This window comes from Hemicordylus capensis, chromosome 1 (assembly GCF_027244095.1).
Source record: "Hemicordylus capensis ecotype Gifberg chromosome 1, rHemCap1.1.pri, whole genome shotgun sequence".
In the NCBI taxonomy this organism is placed as follows: domain Eukaryota; kingdom Metazoa; phylum Chordata; class Lepidosauria; order Squamata; family Cordylidae; genus Hemicordylus; species Hemicordylus capensis.
This window is the reverse complement of record NC_069657.1, coordinates 388,826,979-388,839,784: the sequence shown is the minus strand read 5'-3', so window position 1 is coordinate 388,839,784 and position 12,806 is coordinate 388,826,979. Positions and strand designations below refer to the sequence as shown.

Here is a 12,806-nt window from a genome sequence, read left to right as displayed (position 1 = left end):
CTCTCCACTGTTATAACACCCTTCCTAACTCCTCTTTTCCCTCTCCGAGTCTTTGTGGGCATGCCCGGCTCCTCCTCCACCTGCACCATGTAAGCAAACGGGTCCCTCTTCCCTTTTTGCATGGAGCAGTATTGCAAGAAGCAGCCAGACTGCAAGAACATGAGCTCCAGCTCAATATAGCTAAGGAGGACTCTATGCTGGAGGAGGCAGTAGTGGGCAAGATGTGTTGCTTACCACAGCTTTCGAGTAGGAGGAGAGCATGCACTTGTTGGCTGAAAGGGAACAGAGCGGCTAGCCATGTGAACGGCCAGGCTTGCTGCTGCTACATGGAGAGGAGGAAGTTCCATGTGTTCCTTTCCCACTGGGACACAGCCGCCATCTCTTTTACCTCACTGCCTCCCCCTCCTTGGGTATCCTCTGATATTTGCCCCTGCGGCTGTTGCAGCTTTGGGCATTCCATGATTCTTTGGTGCCAGTGTTGCTGCTACTTGAGCAGCAGAACCTGGCTGGCTCACTTGATGACCTAATCACTGCCATCTCCCCAGCACCACGTTTTCCTGGATGCCAACCGCCCTCCACCCCCAGGAAAGGCACTGATGGGTCACGTGGTGCATGAAGTTGGAACAGCAGCAATGGCGACTGTGGTGGTGGCGTGAGGCATCAGAGTGTGCCTGGGATGGGAAGGTGGGAAGGAAAGTGGGGGGATTTCTTTCTCAAGGTAATGTATTGCCCCCACTTTAAACAATAATTATTTTGTTGAAGCTGAGCCTGAGAGATGTGAACTCTTTCTCTATGGACAGAAGATGCTGTTCTTTCACGTTTCCTACGGTATATATATTTTTAGCTTTTAGAGGGCATATTTAAGTAACACACTTTCAAAATATATGTATTTATAGAACTTAAGCTGTTTAAAAAGTATGAGGAGATCTGCCCCACTTCTTTCTTCATATGTTGATAGTATACTCCTGAAACTATCATTAAATATAGCAATAGCAATAGCAATAGCAATAGCAATAGCAATAGCAATAGCAATAGCACTTACATTTATATACCACTCTATAGCCGGAGCTCTCTAAGCGGTTTACAATGATTTTAGCATATTGCCCCCAACATTCTGGGTACTCATTTTACCGACCTCAGAAGGATGGAAGGCTGAGTCAACCTTGAGCCCCTGGTCAGGATCGAACTTGTAACCTTCTGGTTACAGGGCGGCAGTTTTACCACTGTGCCACCAGGGGCTCTTATATACATTAATAAAATATTTATTTGTCCTAGGTAGTCCTGCTTCTCTTCTAAGTATGCTACTTGTAATTAGGATAAAAAGAAGCATATTTACTCTCCCTGCTCTAGAATTTCATCACTAAGTGCAGTAATTTTTTCAAGCGTCCATTGCCTGGCTCCTACATGTTTGGGCTTGCTCCTAGAGAGCCAAAGAAAATTTGTCAAAGTTCGTCTTACGATAAGGTAAATTATTAGGGGTTTGACAGAATATTTGATTGTAGGAAGGGGAGAATGTAGTAACACCTTGACTTGCACTATAAGGGGAAGGGAAGGCTTTGCGAGTAAGACATATAAGGAAAAGGGCATCTAGTCAGCTAGTGCCCATGTTCTCTTCTGACCTTTCACTCAACCCATCGGATGTCAGCCACACACTAGTCCTGCAGTTGCACTCTGGTAAGCCTCTAAGCAAGTAGCCAGGATCCATGGTTTTGTTCTGGATGAGGATAAAACCTGGTGCATACCACCAAGACAAGATAGCCAGAACCACCACTGGCATTGACAAGGGAAAGGGCAATTCCATCAAGTCCCCTACTGTGAGGATTCTAACTGCCATCAAGTCTTCTGTCTATGAGAAGAATTGCTTAGCAGTGGCAAGAACAGCCCTCCCACTCCTAATCCAGGCATTTAATCTACTTCACTCTTGGACTGGTCTGGGTGGGGGGAGGTGTTTCCAGGAAGGGGTTACTCTTTTTGCCCCCATCCCAGGGGCCAAAGCAGGGAGGTGCTTTTCTGCTTGAGACTTTTTCCATTGGTAGGTATGAAACATACAGATAGCATCCTTACGCTTGTTTGGAAGGATTTAACTCCTTGTTATCTGGGGAAGCTGACCACATGTTTGGAGAACCACAGCTCAGTCCCTTCCCCTTATGACTGGTTAAGGCCAGCTATGAGAATCAAGTTAGTCTGCTTAGAACAGTGATGCCCCACTGAGGGAAGATTTTCCCCCCTCTCTATTAAAGGAAGCAGTGATCAGACCACTACTGGGAGGAAAAACACACAAACATTTGGATTCATCCAATCTTGACCATTATGAATCAGCATATGGTTTGTCTGGAGTGGGACAAGCACTGCACGCTTGATCCTCTTCTTCTAGAACAGCAGTCTTAGATGACATAGATTGTCTTGATCCATATTCAATTTTTTTGAAAGGATTTTGATAAACTGGAATGGGTTCAGAAGAAGGCAATACAGATTATAAGAGGTCTAGAAACCAAGTCCTATGAGGAATGGTTGAAGGAGCTGGGTATATTTAGCCTCTAAACAAGAAGGCAATTATGCCAACTGTCTTCAAATATATGAAGGGCCTTCACATAAAAGGAGTAAACTTGTTCTCTGTTGTTCCTGAGGGCAGGACTAGAAGTAATGGGTTGAAACTGTAAGGAAGCAGATTTAGGCTAGACGTTAGGAAACATTTTCTAACTCTAAGAAATGTTTGACAGTGCAGAGATGAGCTCTCCTTTGCTGAAAGATTTGGAACAGAAGTTGGATAAGCAGAGATGCTGTAGCAGCTTCCTTAACTGAGCAGGGAGTTGGACTAGAAGACATCCAAGGTCCTTTCCAACTTCAAAATTCTATAATTCTATAATCTTGCCAACAGACAATAAGCAATTGAAAGAAGAGGAGGGAATGTTTGAGACCAAACCATGGTTTGGAGGACCAGTGAACATGACACCTGAATTCGTGTGTGAAGATTTAAGCAGATTTAATCTTCCTGTATTTTTGGATTTTAATTTTCTTGCCTAGCAGTATGGCACTTTGGTTCGGACACATACTACAATAAACATAAGGCAAGTCATTTAATTTTTTACTTACTCATTCCATCACAGTCCAAAACACATGCTTGGTGCAGAGAATTTTTTTTTTCTTTGAGTAGCAGCTGTGTGTGTTAAATGGCAAGCCACTTCTGAAACTTTGAGCAGTTTCAAAACCAGTTTGTACTGCACACTGGAAGACTGCTGTTCAAAGAAAAAAAGAGTAAAGTGTATCACTGGACACACACACAACTCCTGAGTGCAACTAAACACACACTAGGGATCATGGCCAAGAAGAATCATTTGTATTACTTACTCCTGGTGTGATGTGCAAAGTTCAGCAAGTTTATCTAACTCTTCATTATCCAGACCTTTAGCAGAATTCTTTAAAATTGGAATTTCACTGGATGGTGTTGATTTCCATTTTTTTTCTGCATCAAATATACAAACATTATTTTAGAAATAAACTAATGTCTCCATAATAAATGAAAAGTGAATACAGCATTAAAAATAACTATAGCAGTAAACTAAAAGCCAGGAACCCACAATACTAATGATGTCTCTTTTCAAGGAAATTAAATGGGAAAACAAGACAACAGGGTTTATTTCTCACAATGAAGGCAAGGCAAACAAATTATTAACTTGTAATATAGGTTTTATTCTATTTTAATAAAACCATAAGAAATTTATCAAACTTTATTAAAGAGAATGTTTTCCACTGTACAATACACTTACCCCACTGCTGCTGAACAGATGAAAGATTCGCAAGTAGCTGCTCATGATATAACCGTTCGAGCTGAATAAACTTCATGGCCTTTTCATCTGAACAGAAAACTAAAGGAAAACACGGACCCTAACTGACAGTAAAGTACAATTATAATTCAGAGATGTTTTCAAAATCCTTATTAGACAGAAACTTAACATGATGCTATAGGCATGTTTACATGGGTGCAAGAATCACCTCTCAGTAGGAGCAGTTTTCACTTCCTGCATCCAACACTCCTAATTCAGTGTGCATCTGAAATCCCTCCCCACCCCCCGCTTTTTGGGAAACAACCTCTTTGGAACGGGTCTGTCTCCATGAGCAATTTGAATTACACATTTAATAATGCTAGATTGCATACAAACAATACATAACCCAGTTCCAACTAGCAGCCAGCACTCCTCCAAACTAGAACACACACACACACAGAATATTTGAACTTTTCTTTAAAGGTACAGGCTTCTAAAAGTTTGCTACAGCTACAACACAGGGGACAAAAATCAGCAAAAGCTACTCCTATAATAAATTTCTGAGGGCAACCACAACAAAGGAAAGTTAAAGCAGCCAAATTCATCTTGTGCGCATTTTAACACACCATGCAGCTATGGCATGTAACTGAAACCATAGAGACATAATTTAAGATCTTAGCCTGGAATTACTGTGTACAATAATTTTCTTTGTAGTATTTGAAAGTAGGCGACTAAAATAATATATATCTTGTGATCACATCTTAAATCTAGAGCATCTTTCTGTTTGTAATGTTCTGTTCCATGGCATGAGTTGATATGCAAGGTTAATTCACACTTGCTGGTGGCCCTGTTCCAAATGGACAACTTGCAGTTTTATATCAGTCCACACATGGAGGACAATGTTTTTACAAAGAAATAGCACCTTTGCATGAGTACAGCCCAGTCATATGCCCACTGGTGATGCTGATGTGCACACCTGGGGCATTTGCATGGGAGCTGGCAGAAAGTGTAACCCATACATAAAAATACACGAGCTCATTCAACCATGGATGTGTACAAAATAAAACTATCACCACCACAGAAATTCCAGCACAAATTTTTTCTCTCAAAGAGTTTAACACTGACCACTTTTGTTTATAATGAAAAGAAAATACAGTATTCAGTGACCTAAAATTGCTCTTTGTTCATTATTTGCACCAAATACCTGTATCAGACATTTACCTATTATTGGTGGCCAATATGCAGACTAGCATGCTGGCACTATGGGAGAGGGGCAATTTCCACCAGCCTCCCTGTCCCTTTAAAGTCCACTGTCCTTGAGGGTCACATGACCCTTGCACACTTATGTACAAGCCCCTGAACAAGATATCTGTAAATGGACATGTGCAGCCAGTAGTGTTACATGCATCCAGTAGCTGTAAATAATTTAGGGAAGGATTTAATATTTACCCCCAGTAGAGATGTTCATGAACCATCTGTTGGATGGTTTGTCAGCGGCGTCGGCTTACCTTTAAGGAGCTGGGAGAGTGCACTCACACACCTACCCGCATTTCTCCCACCAGCACTGGCATGGCGCAGCAGGGTATGTTCTTGCCGCTCTGATCAGGGTCAAACCATTAGCGGGCACGCGCAGGCACTTCCGGTTTGATGCTTACTGTGGTGACAAGGAGGTACATTGACGTCCTGCACCAGCGATTTTGGCAGGAGTACCAGTGGGGGAAACATAGTGTGGGGGGGAGCACCCCCTCCCTGTTCCTTAAAGGTAACCCCCTGCTGCCGAACCAGTCTGAATGCTGGACCTCTGAACCAGTTCAGTGGTCTGGAAAAGGGCCGCTGAACTGGTTCATGCACATCCTTAACTCCCAGCTCCCCTAAAACTAAGAAATCAGAATAAACACAACCTCTTCACATTGGCTTTATTCTTGGTTTACAGCTAAAAACCTGTAGCTCAATACTAGTTTGAAAAAGGATACATTCTCCACCTTGAAAATAGGTTTCAGCAATCTGTAAACAAAAGCCAAAAAAAAAGTTGATATTATTAGATATTTATTATATCATCATTAGGTTTTCAAATCACCCTTCAGGCAGACATCTATTCTACTCAAAGGGCTGTGCTAAAATGTATCATCAGCCAGAATACAATTTCACTTGAATATTTTTGCTTACAACTTTCAAGGCACCCAGATTCTATGTTTTACATATAAGATACAAGAACATGTTGGACTCTAAACAAGGCTGCTGAAGCCATATATTTGTATGATCTGGGATGCAAGATTAGGGACACCATTTATGTTTTGGAAGCAATAATAAAGTTACTTTTCTATTCATATTTTACCAAGCTGAATGTCAAACATGCAAAGAGAGAAAAAAAGTCATAGCCACAAATATTAACACCATTTCCAAGCTCCACATTTTCAAGTTATTTCCTCCATTGCCTTAAGGAGTATCTACTATATTATTATGATTATGATGGAAGCTAATATTTGGAAAGATTCAGACAAGACTCTTGTAAAACCTTACAGTCTAACAAATCTACTGTGGCATAAGATTTCATGGACTACCACCCATTTTGTCATGGGTTCTGGACTACAAAAGCTTACATCACATTGCATTGTTAAGTTTCTAAGGTGAAACAGGTCTCAGTTCTTTCTCTGCAACAAATTAACACAGCTACTGCTCTTCAATTTAAGTGTTCTAATTAGCACCACAAGCCAAATGACATCATTCCAATTTCAGCCTCCACAGCTTTTTAAAACACATGTATTTTAAACCATACAGTGACTAAACCTGTGGAAGCACTACACAAGTAGCCCTCTTTATTAATGGGGGTTTCGCTCTCGCTTATAACCAAGAGTACAGAAACCACAAATAAAAAACCCTTACTCCTATGGGAATCTAGGGGTTAGGTTCAAAAGTGGGAAGGGCGGGGGGAGAAATAAGAGTAGAATGCACAATACCTTGCTCTCCAGGATTCCAGGGCTCCAGAAATGCCCTCCAAAACCCACAAATCAGTTGGATTTTTGGCTAATATGGCGAATATTAGCCAATATCACATTACTGTGCCTAAACAGGTATATTGTTAAATTATACTGAGCAGCATCCAGACTAAGTTAGCCATGACTAAGTCTCACTGGCCAACACGATGTACAGCATTATAACTCTGCAAAGCTGCGCTGTGGAGCTGCTGTGGACTGCTGCAGTGCTTCTGTAGGTTTTCCCATTATTACGTATGGGGAAAACATTTTATGCAATCGGGAGGAAGCCTGCAGAAGCACAGCTTGTGGAACCAATCGTTCAAAGCAGCATTGGGGAATGACTGGCCTTTGGGTGCCAGGGTTTTTAGCTTCCCCACAGTGATCTTAAAGAAGTCAAGTGGTTATCTATCTAGTACCCAGAATGTTGGGGGCAATATGCTAAATCATTGTAAACCGCTTAGAGAGCTCCGGCTATAAAGCGGTATATAAATGTAGTGCTATTGCTATTGCTATCTCTAATATTCTTCTCGCTTCCACATTTGTTAAAACTACCTCTAACATTTCTGATATAATTTTATCTTCATAAGGTTTTTCATAGGAATGAAACAGATATGCAGATATTTCATTTTCATGTACAGGTCCCTGCATACTGAGCAATCTAAGCAGTGGAACAATAGATTATATATCACAGAGAAATCTAGACAGATGTTCTCAATACCTGATGGAGACACAGAGGTAACACTCTTGAATCCATCTGCTCAAACTCTTCTCGAAGGAGAGAGAAAAGGGACTGCAAAGTATCTGTTGCTTCTTTTTGAGGACAATTGGCATATATTTTGTTCCCATGTTCATCTTGCACATGATCTGTTGCTGTAACGTCAGTTTTCTCTTGCTTGGCTCCTAAGATGTCCAAGGAAGAAATATTGTAACTTAAAAAAAAAAATGAATCTCAGAAATACTTCAACATGCAATAAAATGACTAGAAACAAGAACCAATGATTTGTCATTTTTATCTTCTGAATATAGTAAAACACCATGAAAAGCAATTTGTACTAGTTATGTCAGTCTGCAGTATAATAATTTAAGGTGAAACAAAAGCATACATGACAGCCATGCTTCAAGGCACTTCCTTGCACTGTGCATAGTGTACCAACCCACTTGTTTTCAGGCATTCCTGAAAACATACAAGTGGAGCCTGCAGGTAACAAAACCGGTGCAGCTTAGTAGTACTTCTTGATCAATGCTACTTTGGGGTCAAAAGCAACAAAGGCTAGAGCTTAGTTCAATAAGTTATGAGGGGGGTTATACTGTGAGATGGAATTAAAAGATTACCTTCAAAAGAACAGTATTCTATTTATGGCAGTGTATGACCTTTACTATGTTTCTACCACACCCATGTACTATTCTAACCTTCAGAAAGCCTTTGTTTGAAAGTTTTAACATCCCTCAGAATATCTATATATGCCAAAGCAAACAGTATAGTAACTTCTAATGTTAAGTTACTGAGACATGAGTGCAATGTATAGCAATTAAATTGGCATTTAAACACACTTAAAATGGAATGTTCGTATTCTTGAAAGTCAGTTTCATTTTCCAGCACTGTTATTGACACAATATGGACTAAATTATGCAGTCATTTCTTCCAGTCATTCTTATATGAATTACAATGAATGCTGAGAAATTCAGCATGCCTGCCTAGAGTCACTAGCTGAAACTTTAGGCCAGTATTTTTCAGCCAGGGTTCCGTGGAACCCAAGGATTTGGCAAGCATACTCCAAGGGGTTCTCAAAATTGTACAACTTCCATTAGCTACTTCACTTTCCCATCTGGTGCCATTCACTCATGTGTGCATGAGGCCTGGTCCAGCCTCAAGTCAAGACACAACCTTCAATCCTTCAACGCTGAATGTTCAAAATCAGTTTTTATTTGTGAGTGGTGTGACAATACAGGTTGCAATATATGTTGCAATTTATTTTACTTAGGTTTGAATGGGAGGGTAATTGTATTACAATTAGGTTCTGGAATGCAATAAACCAGATTAATGGTTTTAGTCTTGAAGTTTTACATATAAAAGTTAATGAACTCTCAGAATTACATTTATGAAAGTTCTTAATTTTTTGATTGTCCAATAATCTTCAATAATTATGTTATAAACAAATATACAGTTTCTATGTCTAAGGAGAAATTGGCCCAATACTAATGATGTCTAATTTAGAGGCCTCTAGTTCGCTGGTTAAACGAAATCCTGTGGATTTGGCATCAGATAAAGCGACTCACGAGGACATAAACCATCTGCATTAGAGTTCAGAACCCAATCCATTTATTTCATTTAAATCTCTCCTTTTCCCCCATCATGGAACTCAACAGTGGCTAGCATCCACAGAAGTGTTATCAGAAGTCAGAGTTAGTGCAGCAAGGGCATAACCGTAGTAGGGCAAGGGGAGACAGTTGTCTGGGTGCCCACTGCCTTGCCCCCCCCGAGGCAAGTCACATGACTGACTCCCCCAGCTGCACACCCACCCGGGCTTCCTTCAGTTCTATTCATCCTCCCAAATTGATGTGAGTGTTAAGACCTGGAGTTACCAGAACAACATGGCTTTCTCTAGTACCATTAAATGACTTGCATCGTCCACAATTTACAAAACCTTTTAAAATATGAAACTTCATGAGCTGAGCTTGGGGGGGGGGGGCATTTTAAAATCTTGTCTCTGGGCCCACTCCAACCTTGCTACACCCCTGAGTGAAAGCAATTTTCCTCTTCTCGGCAGCCTCCAGATTATCTTGAAAAGCTATTCAAGTGTAGAGGACCCATCAGCAACAGTGAAGAACATGGCATTTGCAACTGCAAATGAAGGGGGAAAACAAGTAGTGGTTTTCGAGCTCTGCCCTGCAGCCACAAAGCCACATTTTGGATTGCAAGAAAGAGGCTGCGAAGGGGCTTGGGACTTGAGCTAACTCTGGCTTCTGGTAGCACCAAAGTAATTGCTAGCTAGAAACCCCAGGTCTCCCATCCAGGGATGACTAGATTCAAATCTGCTTGGGTTCAGCAAGGTTGTTGCATCATGTTGTGATAAACATTTCTTCAAAAAAGCAAAAATCAGTTTTGAAGTTTGTTGGGAAATTGTATCAGGATGTTATTGCTTACGGAAAAAGTGTGAAATTTAAGGACTGATTTGCAGACACGCTCACACAGTTGCAATCAGATACCACATACAGTAGTATGGGGTATATCTCCATATAACACCAATTTTAAAAGAATTACACTGGCTGCCAATATGTTTCCAAGCGAAATATAAAGTGCCTGTTATTTATTTATAGTCTTCAATGACTTGGGTCCAGAGTACTTAAGAGAGCACCTTCTTTGCCATGAACCCTGTCGCCTATTGTCTCTGGAGAGAATTGGTTATGGTTGCTGCCGGCTCATTCTCAGGACTGGGCCTTCTCTGTGGCTGTCCCAGGACTTTGGAATATGTTCCCTGTTGAAATAAGAACATCTCCTTCTTTGTTTTTGAGAGGTGAGCTGGTCTTGTGGTAGCAAGCATGACTTGTCACCTTAGCTAAGCAGAGTCCACCCTGCTTGCATATGAATGGGAGACTTGATGTGTGAGCACGGTAAGATATTCTCCTCAGGGAATGGAGCTGCTCTGGAAAGAGCAGTTGGTTTACAAGTTCCCTCCTTGGCTTCTCCAAGATAGGGCTGAGAAAGATTCCTGCCTGCAACCTTGGAGAAGCCGCTGTCAGTCTGTGAAGACAATACTGAGCTAGATAGACTAATGGTCTGACTCAGTATATGGCAGCTTCCTATGTTTCTATGTTTGCTTTTAGGAAGAACCTCAAGATGCCCCTGTTTTCTTAGGCTTCTAACTGAAATTAATTTTAAATTGTTTAAGTTGTTTTTATCTTATGAGATTGTTTTTTTTATTTGTCTTGTGAATGTTAACTTTTTTACATTGTGTTTTAACTTTGTACACAGCCTAGAGATGCACATATCAGGCGGTCTAAAAATATGATAAATAAATAATACATAATAATAAATTATATGCAGACAAAACTATCGGAAACAGAAAAAGAAATGTCCTGGAGAACACATACTATACAGAGCAAAAGAAATGGTACCCTCATTGTTAAACTTATTCTGTTACACAATATTAAAGCATTTTACCATAAACTCTTTCCTAGCACCTGTTGAGGTCCTCTCCTTTGTTGTTTCTTCTATTTCTCAGCATTTACCACTGATCACAAGTTCTGAATACTACACCTAACCCCTCTGGAATCACTAGTGTAATCTTCAACTTTATGTTTCCCACCTGTTGGAGACTAAGATATTAAATTTTCCTTCTCTCCACATCACAGACGTGTAATTAAGGACACAGTCATTTGTTAAGCATTTGATTATTCAGTTTATTTCACAAACACAGTTAACAATTTGAAAGGGGCCCAAAACAGATTGCCATTATTCTTGTTCATCCAGTACTCATGTGAAACTGTCTAGCAAATCTTCAGCTTTAAACAATGTCATGATGGGACAAACCATTCAGTTTATTAACACCAAGTAAACGCTACTCCTGGCAATCTAGAACATTTCTGGTTCAGCAAAGCTGAAAAACAGGTTAGTTTTTTCAATAAAGTTGCAATTATAGAGACAGAAATATATGGCATATCATTATCCACTTTTAGGAATTTGGATATAAAAGTTAAAATGATTCCGCACCAGTATTCCCTCTTTCTCACAGGGGAGTGGCTGAGGAAGGAAGGAGTGGCTCACCAGCAGCGTATTCTCCTCCAGGCTTGCCACTGGGGTGCAGCGCAGCGGGAGGGGAGAAAGGATGGAGTGGCTTGGCTCCAGTCCACACAATGGTGGGGGAAAGGAAGATGTGGCTATGGGGGGAGAAGGTTCAGTTCACCTTTCACCCTCCACCTGTATGCCATCCCATGCTGCACAACTAGAAACAGTTAAAAGGAAAGATCGGCATGGTGCAGCGTGGATTAGCGGGGTGGGGGAAAGGAAAAGGCAGCACAAGCATCAGTGCGGTGAGCGCTTGCCGAAAACAGCTGTGTGGTGGTCTGGCATTCTCTGAGCGCACGTGCATGCACACGCCTTAGAGGGAAGGTAGTTCCCCACTATTTTGATCAATTTATTTTTAAATATTATTTGTTCATACTGTATTCCTGAAAACAAATTCACCATCAGTCATTCTTGACTGCAAATATAACCTAACAAGTTGAGAGCAAAATTAACATTTCTAATGAAAGTTAGCAAAACAATCTTTTTAGAACTTAGCATACAGGTTTGATAATTACATGCTTGCATTCGCGAGAGTGTTGACACTGCTGACATCTTTTATGGCTTGGTGATAGAGTTTAAGCACAATCCAGCCCATAGTCACATGCACTGAAGTCCTACAGGAATAAGTACAACAGTATTCTAAATCCCACATGTTTCAGAGGGACTGCAGTTTCTTCATGAATGTTGAGTGCAATATTACTATTTACATTCAGGATAGCAATAATGAAGACTGCAATCTGAACAAAGAATCTCTTATTGCAATGTTATATGTACACTTTATAATCTATAGCTAGTATAACCTAAATCAAAGTTATAAAGCTTTGATTGTAGTCATTTTTCAACTTCGGTTGCAAGGAAATAGCTTGACTGAAGTAAACATTATGAGTGTATGCAGAAGTAAACTTTGGAGAAGTTAGTTAAGTTCATATGTTAGCTACCTAACCTATCACATACAGATATGCCCTGCAAGAAAATGTATATGCAAGTCCTCAATTTAAAGCAGCTAACAACTCAGGTGCCACACCACTAATGGTACTCTCCAAGTATGATGGGTTGAGCCAATTATTTGTGAGTTGTGTGTCAAAATGTGTATCATGAATCAAGTTTAGCTTCGCTCTAAAAATGCATGTTTGCAAAGGTGGTCAGATATGAAGAGTAACTTCATCATAACTGTAACTTATGATCTGATGGAGATCCATTGACATCCATAAGAATGGGTAATGTGCCTGTGCAGGACCCTCATGGTAGAAGGTCACAGCTCGTCGAGGCGACCAAGCCCTG

At 40.6% G+C, this 12,806-nt stretch overlaps 1 protein-coding gene across 4 annotated transcripts in view; it reads right to left on the bottom strand.

The window, feature by feature from the left end:
- Positions 1-12,806, bottom strand: part of CNST (consortin, connexin sorting protein) — a 72,974-nt gene that overhangs the window by 31,367 nt on the left and 28,801 nt on the right. For all 4 annotated transcript variants that reach the window (XM_053302391.1, XM_053302382.1, XM_053302362.1 and 1 more), the window contains 4 exons: positions 7,458-7,639; positions 5,738-5,768; positions 3,768-3,854; positions 3,349-3,463 (listed from right to left, as the gene is read on the bottom strand). In XM_053302391.1, coding sequence (XP_053158366.1) covers positions 3,349-3,463; positions 3,768-3,854; positions 5,738-5,768; positions 7,458-7,639 — 415 coding nt within the window. The remainder of the gene's footprint in view (positions 1-3,348; positions 3,464-3,767; positions 3,855-5,737; positions 5,769-7,457; positions 7,640-12,806) is intronic.